Source organism: Phascolarctos cinereus, unplaced genomic scaffold, assembly GCF_003287225.1.
Source record: "Phascolarctos cinereus isolate Bilbo 61053 unplaced genomic scaffold, phaCin_HiC Scaffold_726;HRSCAF=1367, whole genome shotgun sequence".
In the NCBI taxonomy this organism is placed as follows: Eukaryota; Metazoa; Chordata; class Mammalia; order Diprotodontia; family Phascolarctidae; genus Phascolarctos; species Phascolarctos cinereus.
Window position 1 is genome coordinate 256109184 of NW_027556098.1, and position 18056 is coordinate 256127239.

Sequence of the window (18056 nt, forward strand, 5' to 3'; positions counted from 1 at the left end):
AGCACATAATATGGATTGAGAGGACTTTTGTTGAAATCTCAGCTCTGCCATTTACCATTCATGTAGTCATGGAAAAGCTACTCTACTGCCTGGTCCTCAGTTTCCTCATCTGTGATAAGAGGGTTGGACTAGATGATGGCCAAGGATCCTATGATCCTTTGCCAACTGTTAACATTATACTTTTGTCTCAGTCTCACCTGAAGAGCTAAAAGTTGAGTTTCAGGTAATGGTAGCAACTTGTGGGAAATTTAAACAGGGTTTTAGATACACAGCTTACTGCCATTGGATACAGTTCACACAAGTCACCCTTGTTCATTCAGAATAGGCAGGCTATCCCAGGCAGATTGTCTACCCAGTGGTCATTTTGACTAAGCTGTTCCTGATTTTCACACTTTCTTTGCTTTCTCTGCATGTGAACCCATGCTTCAAGTGAATGTAATAGTATCAAAGTCTTTTTTGTTTGGTTTTATTCTTGCTCATCTGGCAGTAATTGACAAGGAGATATGGGAGATTCCTGAAGTAGGAGTGGAGTAGGACAGGCTATTTGAAAGTACAGGTCTGCATTTCTCTACTCAATAGTGATTTAGAGCATTTTTTTCATATGACCATAGATGGTTTTAATTTCTTCATCTGAGAACTGCCTATTCATTTCCTTTGACCATTTATCAATTGGGCAATGACTTGTATTCTTATAAATTTGACTTAATTCTCTATATATTTTATGAGGCCTTTATCAGAGAGACTGGTTGGAAAAATTCTTTCCCAGTTTTCTACTTTCTTGCTAATCTTGGTTGTATTGGCTTTGTTTGTGCAAAACCTTTTCAATTTAATGTAATCAAAGTTGTCCATTTTGCAATTTGTAATGTTCTCTATCTACTGTTTGGTCATGAATTCTTCTGTTCTCCATAAATCTGATAGGTAAATTATTCCTTGCTCTCCCAGTTTGCTTACAGTATCAGCCTTTATATCTAAATCATGAACCCATTTTGACTTTATGTTAGTATATGGTGTGAGATTTTGATCTATGCCTAGTTTCTGCCATACTCTTTTCTAGTTTTCCCAGCAGTTGTTGTTAAAGAGTGAGTTCTTATCCCAGAAGCTGGGGTCTTTGGGTTTATCAAATAGTAGATTATTATAATCATTAACTACTGTGTCTTGTGTATGCAGCCTACTCCACTGATACACCACTCTATTTCTTAGCCAGTACCAAGCAGTTTTGATGATTGATGCTTTATAATACAATTTAAGATCTGGAATAGCTAAGCCACCTTCCCTTGCATTTCTTTTCATTAGTTCCCTTGATATTCTGGATCTTTTGTTATTCCAAATGAATCTTGTTATTATTTTTTCTAACTCTATAAAATAAATTTTTGGTAGTTTGATTGGTACAGCATTGAATAAGTAAATTAGCTTAGGTAAAATTGTTATTATTATTATATTAGCTTGGCCTACCCATGAGCGACTGATGTTTTTCCAGTTATTTAGATCTGACTTTATTTGTGTGAAAAGTGTTTTGTAATTGTGTTCTTAAAGTTCCTGGGTTAGATTAGTTGATTAGAGAAATGCACATCAGAGCAACTCTGAGGTACCACATCACACCTATCAGATTGGCCAATGTGACAAAACAGGAAAATGATAAATGTTGGAGAAGATGTGGGAAAATTGGAACACTAATGCATTGTTAGTGGAGTTATGAAATGATCCAACCATTTTGGAGAGCAATTTGGAACTATGCCCAAAAGGCTATAAAAATGTGCATACCCTTTGCACTTCTAGGGCTATATAACCCAAAGAGATCATACAAATGGGAAAAGGACCTACATGTACAAAAATATTTATAGCAGCTCTTTTTGTGGTGGCAAGGAATTGGAAATTGAGAGGGTGCCCATCAATTGGGGAATGGCTGAACAAGTTGTGGTATATGAATGTAATGGATTACTATTGTGCTGTAAGAGATGATGAACAGGCAGAATTCAGAAAAACCTGGAAAGTCTTATATGGTCTGATGCTGAGTGAAGTGAGCAGAACCAGGAGAATGTTGCACACAGTAACAGCCATGTTGTACAATAACTAATATTGATAGACTTAACCCTTCTCAGCAATACAAGGATCTAAGACATCTCCAAAGACCTCATAATGGAAAATGCTATCCACATCCACAGAAAGAACTATGGAGTTTGAATGCAGATTGAGGCATAGTATTTGCTATTTTTTTTTCTGTTGTATTTTGTTTCCTCTTTCTGGTGGTTCCTCCTATTGGTTCCAATTCTTACTTACAATATCACTAATGTGAAAATATGTTTAATAGGAATGTATATCTATAGCCTATATCACATTGTGTGCCATTTTGGGGAGGTAGGGAGGGAGGGGGAGAAAATTTTAAAACTCAAAAGCTTATGAAAGTGATGGTTGATAAATCAAAGTAAATTAATTTAAATAAAAAATTTAGAAAAAGAAAGTACAGGTCATTGGGAAATTGGGGACTGCCTATAAAAATAAAACCTGCTGCAAATAATACCAAACTCTTTTTTAAAATTTAATTTAATTTTTTAAAATTACTTAATTAATTTTTAGTTTTCAACATTCACTTCTACAAGATTTTGAGTTCCAAATTTTCTCCCCATCTCATCCCTCCCTCCACCCCAAGATGGCATGCATTCTGAATACTCCTTTCCCTAATCTGCCCTCCCTTTTATTTCCCCCTCCTCTTTTCTCTTATCCCCTTCTCCTTCTATTTTCCTATAGGGCAGGATAGATTTCTATACCCCATTGCCTGTATATCTTATTTCCCAGTTGTATGTAAATACAATTTTAACATTTTTTTTTAAACTTTGGGTTCCAAATTTTCTCCCTTCCTCCCTCCCTACCCACTTTCATTGAGAAGGCAAGCAACTCCATACAGGTTATACATGTGTCGTCACACAAAACACTTCCATAGTAGTCATGTTGTGAAAAACTAATTATATTTCCCTTCATCTTATCCTGCCCCCTCTCCCCATTTATTCTGTTCTCTCTTTTGACCCTATCCCTCCTCAGAAGTGTTTGCTTCTGATCACCCTCTCCCCCCAATCTGCCCTCCCCTCTATCATTTCCTTGCTCTCTTATCCCCTTCCCCCCTGTTTTCCTGTAGGGTAAGACAGATTTCCATACCTAATTGAGTGTGTATGTTATTTCCTCCTTAAGCCAAATCCAGTGAGAATAAGATTCACTCATTTCCTCTTACCTCCCCCACTCCCCCTCCAGTGTAAAAGCCTTTTCTTGTCTGTTTTATGTGAGATAATTTATGCCATTCTTTCTCTCCCTTTCTCCTTGTCCAAGTATAATCCTCTGTCACCTCTTAATTTTATTCTCCTGATATCACCCCTTCATCTTCAGCTCACCCTGTGCCTTCTGTGTATCTATGTATGTATGTATATATGTATGTATGTATGTATCTATCTATCTATCTACATATACATATATATAATTTTTTCCTTCCAACTATCCTAATACTGACAAAGGTCTCATGAGTTACAAATATCAGCTTTCCATGTAGGAATGTAAATAGTTCAACCTTAATAATTCCCTTATGATTTCTCTTTCCTGTTTACTTCTTCATGCTTCTCTTCAGTCTTGTATTGAAAGTTGAATTTTCTATTCAGTTCTGGTCTTTTCCTCAAAAATGCTTGAAAGTCCTCTATTTCACTGAATGTCCATTTCCCCCCCTGAATGATTATACTCAGTTTTGCTGGGTGGGTGATTCTTGGTTGTAATCCTATCTCAATTTGACCTTCAGAATATTATATTCCAAGCCCTTTGATCTCTTAATGTAGAAGCTGTTAAATCTTGTGTTATCCTGATTTTGTTACTTGAATTGTTTCTTTCTGGCTGCTTGCAATATTTTCTTCTTGACCTGGGAACTCTGGAATTTGGCAACAATATTCCTAGGAGTTTTCCTTTGGAGATCTCTTTCAGCAGGTGATCCAAGCACAGGCAAAGCAAGAGAATCCTGCCTCAGCACCAGCAAAGAGATCCCTGCAATCCTACTTTGATCAGCCACTCAGTCCCCCCTCAGTTTGTGGGCCAAGAGCTCCAGAAGCGGCCGCCACCCTAGGGCTGTGCCAGGACTGGGGCCGGACTGGCTCCTGTCTCACCATGGTCAAACAGACCTTTCCCACTGACTTCTAAGTTGCCTTTGTTGTTTGTGGGTTGAGAAGTCTGGAAACCCCCCCAGTTTCCTGTGATTCAGTCCCCTGAGGCCTGTTCCAGGTTCACTGAGGCCCTGTCTTTGCTTCTCTCCCAGCCTGTTGCAACAGACCTTTCCAATCAACTATCCAAGTTGTCTCGGGCTAGAAATTTGTTTCACTCTGTCTTTTTGTAGGTTCTGCTGCTCTAGAACTCATTTAGAGCCGTTTTTTACAGGTATTTGAAAGGGTTTGGGGGAGAGCTCAAGCAAGTCACTGCTTTTACTCCGCCATCTTGGCTCCACCTAAACTCTTGGTTTAATTGGAAGTTCAAAACATACTTCCTCAAAATGGTTTGAATAAAGTTTCTGAAAAGTAGTTAATAGAGGCAGAGCCAAGATGGCAGAATATATGCAGCAACCCAGCTAAACTCTTCCAACATTCCTTTCCAAACAGCTTTGAAATAATTCCTATCAAATTTTGGAGGGTCAAAAAGGGTCAAAAAGAAAAGATATTTTTCCAGCCTAAAACAACTTAGGAGGTTGGCAGGGGAGGTCTAACACCAAAGTGGGAGCTGACTTGTTGTAGGCAGGAGCACTAGTTGTAGGTATTGGAGGTGGCTTCAGCAGCATCAGCTTTCAAAACTCTCAGCCCAGAGATGGTAAGGTGCTCAGACAATTGGTCAGAAAGATATGAGTATCCTTTGCTGGCACTGGGTGTAGCTGGCACTGATTGGCAACTCTGTCCATACGCAGTTCTAGGTTGCAGTTCCAGGGCAGAGAGGAGCATTTGTGGTCAGTCAGAAAGGAGCTGGGGCAAGGCAGAGACAAATGCTAGTGCTTGTGGCTGCAGGAGGGCAGGGAACTTGGTCATAGTTACAGGGCCAAGAGGAGTGCTAGTGCTTGCAGCTGCAGGGAACCAGGGGCCCTTCCTGGGTATAGACCAGAGCACACACTGGGAGATCAGTGACCGACACCTCTTCCCAGATCACACCACCTTGGAAGCACCAAAAACCTGCAGATTCCCAGAATTAGCTCTGAAAACAGCAACACATACATACACACATACATACACACACACATACACACACACACACACACACACACACACACACACAAGCCTGAAGCTTGCAACAGTGCCTTCCCACCTCCAGGTGAGCAAAACCCGACTTTAAAGTTCAAAGTCAAGAAATAGTCTGGGAAAATGAGCAAACAGCAACCAAAAAAAAAAACCAACTCCAAAACAAAAAAACTTGATCATAAAAAGCTACTGCATGGCAAGGAAAACCAAGACATAAACTCAGAAGAAGACAACAATAATATGTTGTTTATAAGAGACACACCTGAAACAGAAAGACACACACAGAGTTAAAATAATAGGCTAGAGCAGAATTTATTCTGCTCCAGCTGAAGTAGAAAAGGCAAGGGTAGTAATTATGATCTCAGTCAGAGCAAAAACAAAAATTGATTTAATTGAAAGAGATTATAAAGGAAACTAAAAGGTACCATAGAAAATGAAGTAATATAAATCTTTTTTCAGCAAGTTTCTCTGATAAAAGCCTAATTTCTCAAATATATAGGGAACTGAGTCAAATTTATAACAGTAAGCTATTCATCAATTGATAAATAGTCAAAGAATATGAACAGGCAATTTTCAAAAGAAGCAGTCAAAGCTAGTTATAGTCATATGAGAATGCTGTAATTTCGATTGATTAGAGAAATGCAAATTAAAACGACTCTGAGTTAACACCTCACAGCAGAAATGACAAAACCTGGAAAGGATGAGGAAAAATAGGTACAGTAATGCATTGTTGGTGGAGTTGTGAACTGGTCCAACTATTCTGGAGAACAATCTGGAATTATGCCCAAAGGGCTATAAAACTGTATGTACCCTTTGACCCAGCAATATCACTACTAGATCCATATCACAAAGAGATCAAAGAATAAGGAAAAGGATTTATATGTATAAAAATATTTATAGCAGCCCTTTCTGTGGTGGCAAAGAATTGGAAATTGAGGAGATGTTCATTAGTTGAGAAATGGCTGAATAAGTTGTGGCATATGATTGTGATAGAATATTGTGCTATAAGAAATGGGAAGGGGGATGGTTTCAGGAAAAAAAAAAACATGGCAAGACCTATATGAACTGATGCAAGTGAAGTAAGAAGGGACACATTCGTTGTGCACAGTGATAGTAATATTGTAATGATGATGAACTATGAAAGACTCGACTATTCTGATCAATACAATGACCCAAGACAATTCCAAAGGACTCATGATGAAAAAAATACTGTCCACCTCCAGAGAGAAACCTAATGAACTCTGAGTGCAAAATGAAGTATAACTTTATTGTTTTCTTTTCTTTTCTTTTTCTTTTTTGGTGACATGGCTAATATGGAAATATGTTTTGCATGATTTCACATGTATAATTAATTGATATCATATTGTTTGTTTTCTCAGTGGGAGGGGGAAGGATAGGAGGGAGGAAGAGAATTTAGAACTCAAAATTTAAAAATAGAAGAATGTTATAAATAAATGATAAATTAAAAATGAATTTAAAAGGGAAAGTAGTTAGTTCAGACAGATATGAATTTTAGCTGGTCACTGATGATAGAGATATGTTGGCAGAGCAGTGAAATAGCCAATAATTTTGGCTTCTAGCAGTCCTATCTTTGCCAGTAAATTATTTTTGCAACCTTGGGCAAATTTCTTCCCCTGTGTTTGCTTCTTGATTTGTAAAGTGATAAGATTGGACTTGATGATCCTAAGGTCACCTAGGTCTAAAATTCCATGTGTATGAATTTGTGATTAGTAGGAGGAAGCGAATGGAGAAATTGATCAAAGGGCCTGAGTAACTGAGAATAGTAGTAATGCTTATTTTCAGAGATGAGAATTTCATGATGTATTTTGGTAAGAACTATTAGCAAAACATTGGTGGAATCATTGTCTAGTATTAGAGGATAACCTAATTTCCCTTAAATTGCAGGTTCTGAGTGCTGACTGTTAGTGGAGTTGTTGGGGGGGGGGGTATATCCATTTGGTAGTGGCAGAAGACCAGTGGGAGATTGGCTTTTGGAGGTGGTTTAGAGGGATGCTGGAGATAGATCAATTAGGCTGATATAGAGACATCAGTGGTCTCAGAGCATTAGCACTATTTTCTCGCTCATGACTTGCAGTAACTTGGTTTACCTGGCTATATTGATTGTTGATAATTGAATGTGAAAGAAGGAAATATTTTTAGTGCTTAGATTAGGTAGAAGGAAGTTAAAAAAGCATGATTTAGAGTATGGACAATTAGTTTTTTGAAGAGAAGAGAACCTAGATAAATGAATCAAGAAATATATATTAAGTGTTTACTATTTGTCAGGCATTGTACTAGGGCTCTAAAGAGAGAAATGAGAGTCTCTGCCCTCAGGGAGCTTATTTTTTTGTTGGGGGAGTCATAGAGGTCATCTAATACAACTCCCCCTGCCATTTAAATAGGAAGAAATGAGGCCCTGGGAAGTTCAATGATTTGCCTAGAGTCACATAGCAAAGCTGGAATTCAAGCACAAATGTCCAGTGTTCATTGTACTTCCCTCCGCTCCCCTCCCCTCCCCTCCCCTTCCGTTTCTTTTCTTTTCTTTTGCTTTTTGATGAGGCAATTGCGATTAAGTGACTTGCCCAGGGTCACACAGCTAGTAAGTGTTATGTGTCTGAGGTTGGATTTAAACTCAGGTCCTCCTGACTCCAGGGCCGGTACTCTCCCCGCTGTGCTACCTAGCTGCCCCTCATTGTACTTTTCTACACTATCATGGGGCAGCCAGGTGGTGAAGTGGATAGAGTGCTGCGTCTGGAGTCAGGAAGATTCATCTTCCTGAGTTCAAATCTGGCCCTAGACATTTACTAGCTGTGTGACCTAGGGCAAGTCACTTAACCTTGTTTGCCTTAGTTCCTCATCTGTAAAATGGGGTATAGAAGGAAATGGCAGACCACTCCAGTATCTCTGCCAAGAAAACCGCAAATGGGGTCACGAAGAGTCTGACACTACTGAAAGGACTGAACAACAACAAACAACACTACCATGGATTTCCAGTAGACGGGAGTAGCAGGAATATTTTCCTTAATAGGGACAAATGAGATAGTTCCCATCTTTGCTTTTCTCCTTACCCCAACTTTTCAAGTAGAATTGTGAAGCCTGTAGGTTTTAAAAACCTATCCAAATATCCCCCCCCCAAAAAAAGTCCAAGGAAGAGCCCAGGAAAGTCTGGGCTGGGAAGACCTGAGTCCAAATCCTGCCTTAGATACCTATTAGTTGACTTGGGCAAGTCACTTAAACTCTCTCAGCTTCATTTTCTCCATCTGTAAAACAGGGATGATAACAGCACTTATCTTACAGGGTGCTTAGGAAGATCAAATACGGTAACATGTGTAAAGCTCTTTGTACCCTTAAATCATTGTATACATGATAGCTAGTATTCATTATTTTTATAATTATGTTGAACAAGTGGATCTCCTTAGATTAAAGACAGCAGAAAAAGTATTTCTGAAAATCACTTTCTAATGTGATTTATCTTTTCTCTAAGTGTTTTTGATTTTTTTTTGTTTGCTGTTTTAACTGATAACTTTTTAAATGATTGGCATTACGGACAACATATAATCCCCAAAGAATGAATGATGTATCATCTGACCTTGTTTTATTATTGGCTTCATTGTCCTCTAGGCTCTAATGAAAGGATGTTCTGTATCTGTTTGTCCTGTTATAGAAATAAAGGTCTTGTTTTTTTTTTTCCTGAGTCTTTAATGAATTATCAACATGGGGAAATTAGTAATATATAGCACATTTATAAGCGCACAGAAATAAGATAATAAGAAAATAATCATTTTATTCATCATCTTTGGAGAATAGTTTCCAAAAAATGGATTTTCCAAAAAGCTGAAGCTTACTAGTTTGAGTGACAAAATAATTTCATTTAAACTATTTCTGTTGTTGTCAGAATTATTTCTAAAATGTTTCCATGTCTTATTATTCTTACCTTATGGTCATTAGGAAACAATTGTTCTACTGGACTGTAATATAGTATTGCATATTTGGACCTTTTGAAGTGTACAAAGCTTCTAGCTTCTTCTTTAATTTCTCTAGACAGCTGTTTTCTTTCAGTCTGTTTGTCTTTTTCTTTTTTTTCCTCATTCATCACCTCATGTTGCAATTAGTGTCTGCTTTTTACAAGCCCTCTTCTTGACATGTCTTTTCCCAGCTCTTTTACTCTACTCTCTCCTAACCAACCTCAATACCATTTTTTTAAGTTTGATGCTTCTAGTTGGCTATCAGCTTATAAGCCAAGTAACTGAGTGTCTAGAATCACCCTTAAAATAAAATCATACATGCTTCAGAATTATAGACTGGGACATATCTTTTTGATGTTCAGAAACTGTTTTTGCTCATTGTCTGGTTTTTGCCTGTGTTCTGGAGAGTTGTTGGAAGACAAGTCAAGAATTTATTAATCACTTGATATGAGTGATTTTTGCTAAACTCTAGAGATATAAAGAAAAGCAAAAGTCCTTGATTTCAAAGAGCACACATTCTGATGGACAAATGCTTTCCAAACAAGTGAAGAGTTAAAATATTAGAGAAATCACTGGGACCAACTAAAAGGTAACTTTTGGGAACTCAAAAGAAGTTGTACCAAACCAACAAATTAATGAACGATTATAAGTGTATCATAATAATGTCTTGATCAGTGAGTGGTTTGGTTTTGTCCCCTGCTCATAACATGATAAAACCTCATTTCAGTCCTTTGCCCAAGATGCAGTTGTATATTTAATGATAGATGTGAATTAGTATTTGAGTCCTGCCTTTAGGTCTATTTTCTAGAAGTCTGAATGGGCCAAAGTATGGTTTCTATGACATTTATTGCCTCTTTGTAACACTGAAATGTTTTCTAGGAACCAGTTAATGATGTTAGATAGGGTATGACTGTAGTTGTATGGTTAGGAATAATTGTAATGATGAAATCAACTTCTGCAGAACAGATTGGAATGGGATGTTTTGTACCATATTTTATTTGTACCTTGTATTAATGCGCTACTTATAAAAGTGACAGAATTTAGATGTAGGCATATTCTCTTGCTCATCTTTTCCTTTGGCAGGACTTGTTAGTCTTTTTGAATGAAAAGAATTATTTTCTTTTCAGAGAGTCTTTTGTCAGACTCGACTCTCAGAAATATTTTGTTTCTGAAACACTAAATATATGAGGGGGAAAATGAAGGACATAAGTGTATGTATGTATGATTACATATATGTAATATATACATACAATATGCATATGTGAAATAATGACGTGTATGTATCCCATGATATATTTTCCAGGTTTGTGGAGAAAAGAAAAAAAGTGTTTAAAAAAGACCATTAATATTTATTGAAGAATAAAGCTCATATGCATCTCTTCGTTTCTGATAACAAAACAAGTTAATTTACCTTAATTGTTAAGCTCATAATTGTCTTTTTATCCAGAGCATGATTCATAGGCTGTAGCTTTGTAGTAAACAGTAAGACCCTGCCAAGTTTTGAATGCACTTTCTGCCTTGTTTGTGCCTGATGTTAATGATGAATACTGCGCTCTTTGTTGCTTGATTTCAGTTTCATGAAATCAAGTTTCGGAACTGGAAAGAACCTCAGGTTATCTTATCCAGTCTCTGCATTTTTGAGTGATGATCATTGGGGGGAAATCATGTATTTAGGTATTTGTGGTGTACTTACCAGGTTCATAGCTTAGGTTCCTAAGTTGTAGGCATTTCTTTTGTGTCCCTTACTTGGAAGAAATCAGTTCAGCAACACTTACAAATACAAAGTCAGAATAGAAATTCTGAGTAGTAATAGGTTCTTTTTCTAGACAAATGATCTATAGAAGATTAGGGCCCCATAAATTGTCTGACTGGTTTTAGTTGCTGCTGCTGTTGTTTTTCATCCTTCATAGACATCACAATGTTTGGGTAAAATAGTGGATAATGGATTATATCTTGACTTGTGTGTGAATTGGATTTAAGTGACTGCAGGGTTATGCAAAGTTGTCAGCCTCACTCTCTCTTCCAGAGTCATTGAAGTCCAGTGGCAAGTCAAAAGTCAAGATGACTAGGGATGACCTGGGATGCATTGGATGACCTTGGTCTTCAATGTTTGACCAAGCTGTAAGCACTCCATAGTGCCTGCTTTAGCTGCCTTATTGTTCAGTAATTATTTTGGCTTTTTTTTTAAAAGCTACCTTTGGATTTTTAACAAAGCTGTATTTTTAAAAGCTGTTTGCTTTCTCCTTCTCCCAAACCCAATAGCGTTATTAACAGATAATGTCATTGTTTTGTTTATCTACAGCACAGCAAAGTACAGTGTGGTTACATTTCTACCTCGATTCTTGTATGAGCAGATTAGAAGAGCTGCTAACGCCTTCTTCCTCTTCATTGCCTTATTGCAGGTAATGGTTTTTTGTTTGTTTTTGGTTTGTTGTTTTGGATGCAAATACAACTGTTTCCTTGCAAACAATAATAAATAGCTAAAACTTTGATTTTGAAAGATATTTTAGTTTGTAAGACTTTTATTTCAAATTGAGTTTTTTAGCCCTTGTGTAAGGAAAGTTGATTTGTAAGGAAAATCCTAGTTAATAAAAAAAAAGTCACAGTGAGACTGTATGTGTGATTATTGGGGCCCAGTGGGCTGGATTTTTGATCTATTCTGTGCAGAACCAGAAGTGTATTAAAACTACAAGTCAGTTCACAGATATCCTAATGAAAAATAATTGAGTCTTTAAGTTACTGAGATCTTGATTAGAAGGAAGGCTCAGTTGACTGGGTTGCAGTGATGATCTGGGATACATTTTCTCTTGGGTTGATTTAGCCATCATTGACCCTTCTCTGGATAACTTCCGCTAGATCTTTTAAATGAGCTCCAGTATTAAAAGGATATGATGTCCCCCGATGGTCAACATCAGCTTTTGATAGATAGTGCTTTAGCATTTAATGTCATTTTCAGAGCTATAGTAAATTGAGGATTCTTGGAAAGCGGAACCAAGGGTATAACTTTCTTGTAAACCCCAGGTGGGGGGAGACCTTGAGTATTGCTACCCCTCTGACTTTTTGCAGTTAGACAAATGATCCTTTCAGGTATTTCTAGAGCCAGGTCAGTGAATGCTTTATTCTATTCCAAACACTGAAGGATTTTTCCTCCTTTTTTTATATAGCACAGCACAGTTCAGTAAAATAATATGTTCAGTAAAATAGAAATGTCAGGAAACACATTTAAAGTGCTGTGTTGTTTTTTGGAGTTGTTTCAGGTAGACTTGAAATAGCAGTGAAACGGGAAAAATGGGATTCCTTTTACACTAAGGATATCTTGAGTAGCCCACTAAATGCATATTTATTTTGTGAAGTCCTACAATCCTTGCCCTTCCTTTGGACTCATTATTATGCTAGGCATTTAGACAACAACAATCACCACCACAAGAATCCTTCCCTTCAAGGAACTTTCATTGTCTAACCATGGAGAAAAGATTTAAAAATGCAGGGGTTCAAGGCAGTGTATGATTTTGTATTAGAAGGGTGAGTGCTTAAGTGCTATCAAGCTGTAAGAAGCATTGGGGATCAGGGATTTGGGTAGGCCTTAGAGCTAGATCTTGAAAGATAAACAGAATTTGAAGAAGTGGTATATGTAGTACCCTAAGTATGAGGAGCAACATGAGCAGAAGTCTAGAGGAAGGAAGCATAGCTAATGGGAAGAGTATGTTTGGGTTAGAGCAAAGGGTCCAGATAATGGAGAGAAGGTTCATACAGGGAGAACAGGCCCAAAGAGAATAGGCTCTAAACTTGGATTTTTTTGGAGAATAAATGTTCTAAAGCATTTTTAAGGGGAGGGGAGAGTTTCTGTAAACTTCTCTTGGTGAGTATTAAATTGAAATTGAAAATGAAATGAAAACCCCAAATATGAAGCCTTTGAAAGGTGGTTATTTTGGTAATTGTCTCCCTTTCCAACCCTGCAATAGTACAGTGGTTTGGGGAGTGTTCCAGGGAGGGGCTTGACCCACTAACAAGAAAACCCTTCTACACAAATTGTCATTTCCTGGGCATGCTATGTCCCCAGTGTGTTAGTGATTTAAACCAGTATCTTGTTTGGTGGATACATTAATCCTGTATTTCTGATTATTTTGCAGCAAATTCCAGATGTTTCTCCAACAGGAAGATATACCACCCTGGTGCCATTGATATTTATCCTAACAGTTGCAGGCATCAAAGAGATTATAGAAGATTATGTAAGTTAACTTTTGATTATAGAAAGAAACATGTTCTTAGATCATTGAATTAGATGTAATAAAACCTTCAGAATGGTTGATGCATTTTTTAAGACTATGTATGAAATTGTTTGGAATTAGTATAGTTATGTTTGCAGCTGATAAAAATCAAATATCTGATAGCTAAAGAAATTGAAATATACATATGTGAAACTTTTTTGTTTATATAGAACAGCATTTGAACAAGATCACCTTCACCAGCACAAAAACTGTGACAATGTAGTTAAGGAGATAATACATACATGTGAGAACCTTAAAATCCACGAGAAGGAACAGACAGATGAACACCAACTAAGTACAGTGTATGAGAGCGGAGGTTACAACTCGAGTCTTATTTTGATTGTTCCTTGCTACTAGCCTTGTGAATGGGAAATGCCCAATATGATTCCTATTTTACTTTTCTCCCATACTGTGCTTGCTTTCCCGTGTGCCAGGTATCATTTTATACGTCCTCATTTCCCTTCTTTTACCTTGTTTTCTATGATATTTACCCTGTGAGCCTGACTGTTGCTATTCATACAACTGATTTTTATACAGGTATATTATCAGATGTTATTCACATTTTTTTCCCTTTATGGAAAAGTTTTCTATATCAGCGAAATGTTTTGGACCATATTCACAAAAATTGGAAAAGAAAGCCCATTGTCATTTAGAATGCTGGCTACCTACTCTCACATTTTGTAGTGTTTACTGCCTCTAATTTAGGTTATTACTTCAAGAATTTATGATTTATCCATGCAGATACTCTTCTACAGATATAGAGCATTTCCATGCCTTAGTAGGTAGTTTGAGATCATGTGGGCCAAAAAAAAAAATCACTTGGTGGCAAATAGGCCTAAACTCCCAGTGAAAAGGGAAGAGTGCTAGATTTGTAGTCTGAGAACCTGAGTTCAAATCCTGGCTCTGATATTTATTACCTATGTGTTCTTGGCAAGTCACTTTAACATCTCTGGGCCTCAGTTTCCTCATCTGTGACATGGGGAGTAGGGAGGTGAATTTAATGGCCTCTAAAAGCCATTGTGAATGTATATCTAGGGTTATAAACTCTCTGATGAGCCCTTAGAACTTAAGCAAAACTGGGCCTTAAGCAAGAACTGGTGGACACAGATTGCTGTTGGGCCTGTATTCCAAGCTTTTTCAGCTTGGTACAGCATTCCAGGGCTGTAACTCTGCTGGAGTAGCCTGCAGGAACTCAGGGTCACTTCTGTACCATGATGAAGTATCAGAAAAGGACATGGAAGGAGGAGAAAACCATATAAGAACAAGGAATACTTGAATTAAATTCCTTTCTTAGCTGTAAAACCAAGTTTCCTGTTCTTCGTACTTTGTGCCATTATGGCTTTATTGTGCTAGATAGAGTATTGATATGGACCTTTTGAATTTAATATATTTTATTTATTTTAATATTAATAATATAATTTTTTTAATATATTTATATTCTAGAATTTAATATATTTTAATGTATTTTTCTTTGCTTTTTTTCTATAACAGAAACGTCACAAAGCTGACAACACAGTTAACCGAAAGAAAGCAATAGGTAAGCTAACTTTTCTGCTCTAAAATCCACAGTTCACGTACAAAATTACCAGTAGGATTTAAGAAATGAATTACTGGCTAATATTTTGGTATTTTATGGTAGGAAAAAAAGCAGCATATGTTTGATAAAATAAAGGAATGTAATTAAAAACAAAGGGTAGCTGGGTGGCGCAGTGGATAGAGTGCCAGGCCTGGAGTCAAAAAGATTCATCTTCCTGAGTTCAAATCTGACCTTACTAGCAGTGTGACCCTGGGCAAATCACTTAACCCAGTTTTCTTATCTGTAAAATGAGCCGGAGAAGGAAATGGCAAACCACTTCAGTATCTTTGTCAAGAAAACCCCAAATGGGATCATGAAGAGTTGGATACAACTGAAACCACTAACAACAAAAAACAAATAAAAATATAATTATGTTAATTATTCTATTCTTCTAGTATTTGATTTATTCTACTTAGAATAATAGAATAGTAAAAAAGGGGAAAGGAGTACAATTTTTAGGAAATAGTTTAAAAAAGCAAAAATACCAGAAATTTGATATCTTTATTGTCTTAAAAAGTGTCCTTACCTATCCTGTAATTTAAAATGTATTTCTTGTTATTTGCAGGATATTAGCCAGGTTTCCACCCTATGTGTTTTTCTGACTGGACTTTTTTTTTTCTTTTTAATGCTGAAAGCAGAGAGTATAGATTTTCCATGCCCTCTATAGGACCACTGCTTTTAAAAAAAATTTGGATATAATATTTTGTCATGTTTCTAAGTATACAATCTTATCTTTGCCATGATGCAGAGAGGATTAAAATACCCCAAAGATAATTAACATGAATTTAGTTAGTTTTTATAGAAATGCTCTTTGGTTACTTGGGCTATACCATTGTAATATAGAAAATTAATATAGAACTATTTTCTTTTCAGTGTTAAGAAATGGTATGTGGCAGAACATTATTTGGAAAGAGGTAAATACTAATTTAAAGATGACGTAGCAATTGTTGTTTGAGGCTTGTTCATTTTTGGTGAGGATTGGTCCTTACAAAACAAAAGTTTATTGTCTTAAATATGGATAATGTCTGTGATTGTTAGCTGTACTTAAGTTTTGAACTACCCATGAAAGTGGGAGGGAGTAAGTAGATTGAATGTATGTACTGTTTTCTAGAATATTCTAAAACACATAGAATAATGTAGCATACTGTGTAGTTGAATGTAGGTCATAACACAGCAGTTTTGAACTTTTTGTGCTTATGTTTTGTGATGGTCTCTGAGCCATGTAAACAACTTCAACCAAATAAAAAGATTTTCTCTGTTTCCCCTTCCTCTCTTCCTTACCTTTTCATTAAACCTGTAGAGAATGAATTTGATCTCTTCCAAATGTATGCAAAGTTCTCTTAATTCTTTCTTCTATTTCTAAGTGATTTTTTTTTAACTTCACTCTTTTGGGGATAATGTAAACACTGAACATGGGAAAATCATAGAATTGAGGTCGGAAGTTTATCTACTTTCTGACTCAAGGCAGGACTAAGTCTGAAAAGATTGCTATCATTCATCATCTTAAGAGGTTTGGAGAAAGTCTCTTGGCAACTAGATTGAAGGTTTACAACAATGTTTTTTGCTTTGTTTTGTTTTTTGTCTAACAGGATCATTACTAAAAATACAGTGTCTAGAGTCTACTTTGTAACCTCTTTGTCTCCCTATAGAATTTGTTCTTTAGCAGTAGGGAATCAAATGGCATGGTCTTTTTCTCCATACCAAAAAATTTTTAAATGTGATGGTTAGCTCACTTTCAAAAGGAAAAAATTACCCAGGATAATTAAAATAATCTTATAGCTTTTAAATAAATATACCTTCAAAAAACATTTCTAACATGAATTTTATAACAACTAAGTACGTTCTCTGATCAAGGTGTAGTAATTGCAAAATACTAAAAATATTCACTCCCTCCTCCATTTGTGTCTGTATAAGAACAACTTGGAATTTAGGGAATGTCTCCCTCACCCCCAACATTAAAAAAAAATGTCTCATGTAGGAGACTGAAATATTTTGAGCAGACTATGATGTTAGATACTACAGAGCTTTCAGTTACTCAGTTCTAACAGATTTGTTTCTTGGCAATGTGCAAATATACTCAGAGTTGGCTAGTGTCATTTGGTGGGATCATTAATATATTATAATGAAGCTTCACTGTGGCATCACTTGGCCAGTTGCCCATTTATAATTTTCTGTGTGTATCTGGTTGCCCTATCATGTTGTAATTCTTTTTTAAACCTGGTTTTACAAAATGACTGTAGCTACGTAGCATTTGCCTTGGTTACACTATCAAAATTTTTGCTGAGCATCCATTAAAGTTTATGTCTGCAGGAGGTAAGGGTTCTGCTTGGGAGCATTGAAATACCTCTCATCTAAAAGTCTTAGCTCTGGCACCTCTTCAAAACCTTTTTGGAGGTGACTGTGTCATTAGTTGATACAATTAACCTCTTTTTTGTTTTTTGTTTTTTCATGCTGTTGCATCCCTATTCCTCATTAAACAGGTGGCTGTTGGAGATGTCGTGAAGGTCACCAATGGGCAATATTTTCCAGCAGACTTGATTCTTATTTCTTCCAGGTCAGTGTGAAATGACATTTTTATGCTGAATTAAAATTTCAGGAGATCTTGAAAGTTAAACTTAAATCTGTAATGTCACCTACTACTTTTCTCTGTCCTCATTTTGTGACTCTTCTTTCACCTCCCTTCTACCTGGGTCTCATAGGTCTACCACCTTTTTTGTTTTTTCCTTGTCTTTGCTTTTGGTTCATCTTTCTCGGGCCATGTTATTTCCTTAATTTGCATAGTATACTTTAACTGTGTTTAAAAGTATTTTGGATAGAATACAGATGAGTATTCTTGTTTTATAGATGAAGAAACTGAGATGTGGAGAAAGGCAAAGTTGACTTACTTAAAGTTATACAGCAAGTTAGTGACAAAGCCAGAACCTTCAGGATGTGGCTTTCTTCTGGTTCTACTTGTGAAAGAATGGAGCTAACTTCATTGCATTTTGGGGGGATTTTGATTTCA

The 18056-nt window shown here is 36.6% G+C and overlaps 1 protein-coding gene across 6 annotated transcripts in view; it reads left to right on the plus strand.

Annotated features, from left to right (window-relative positions):
* Window positions 1-18056, plus strand: part of ATP8A2 (ATPase phospholipid transporting 8A2) — a 756382-nt gene that overhangs the window by 199654 nt on the left and 538672 nt on the right. For all 6 annotated transcript variants that reach the window (XM_020997141.2, XM_078147076.1, XM_078147075.1 and 3 more), the window contains exons 3-7: window positions 11511-11610; window positions 13339-13437; window positions 14968-15013; window positions 15926-15966; window positions 17533-17606. In XM_020997141.2, coding sequence (XP_020852800.2) covers window positions 11511-11610; window positions 13339-13437; window positions 14968-15013; window positions 15926-15966; window positions 17533-17606 — 360 coding nt within the window. The remainder of the gene's footprint in view (window positions 1-11510; window positions 11611-13338; window positions 13438-14967; window positions 15014-15925; window positions 15967-17532; window positions 17607-18056) is intronic.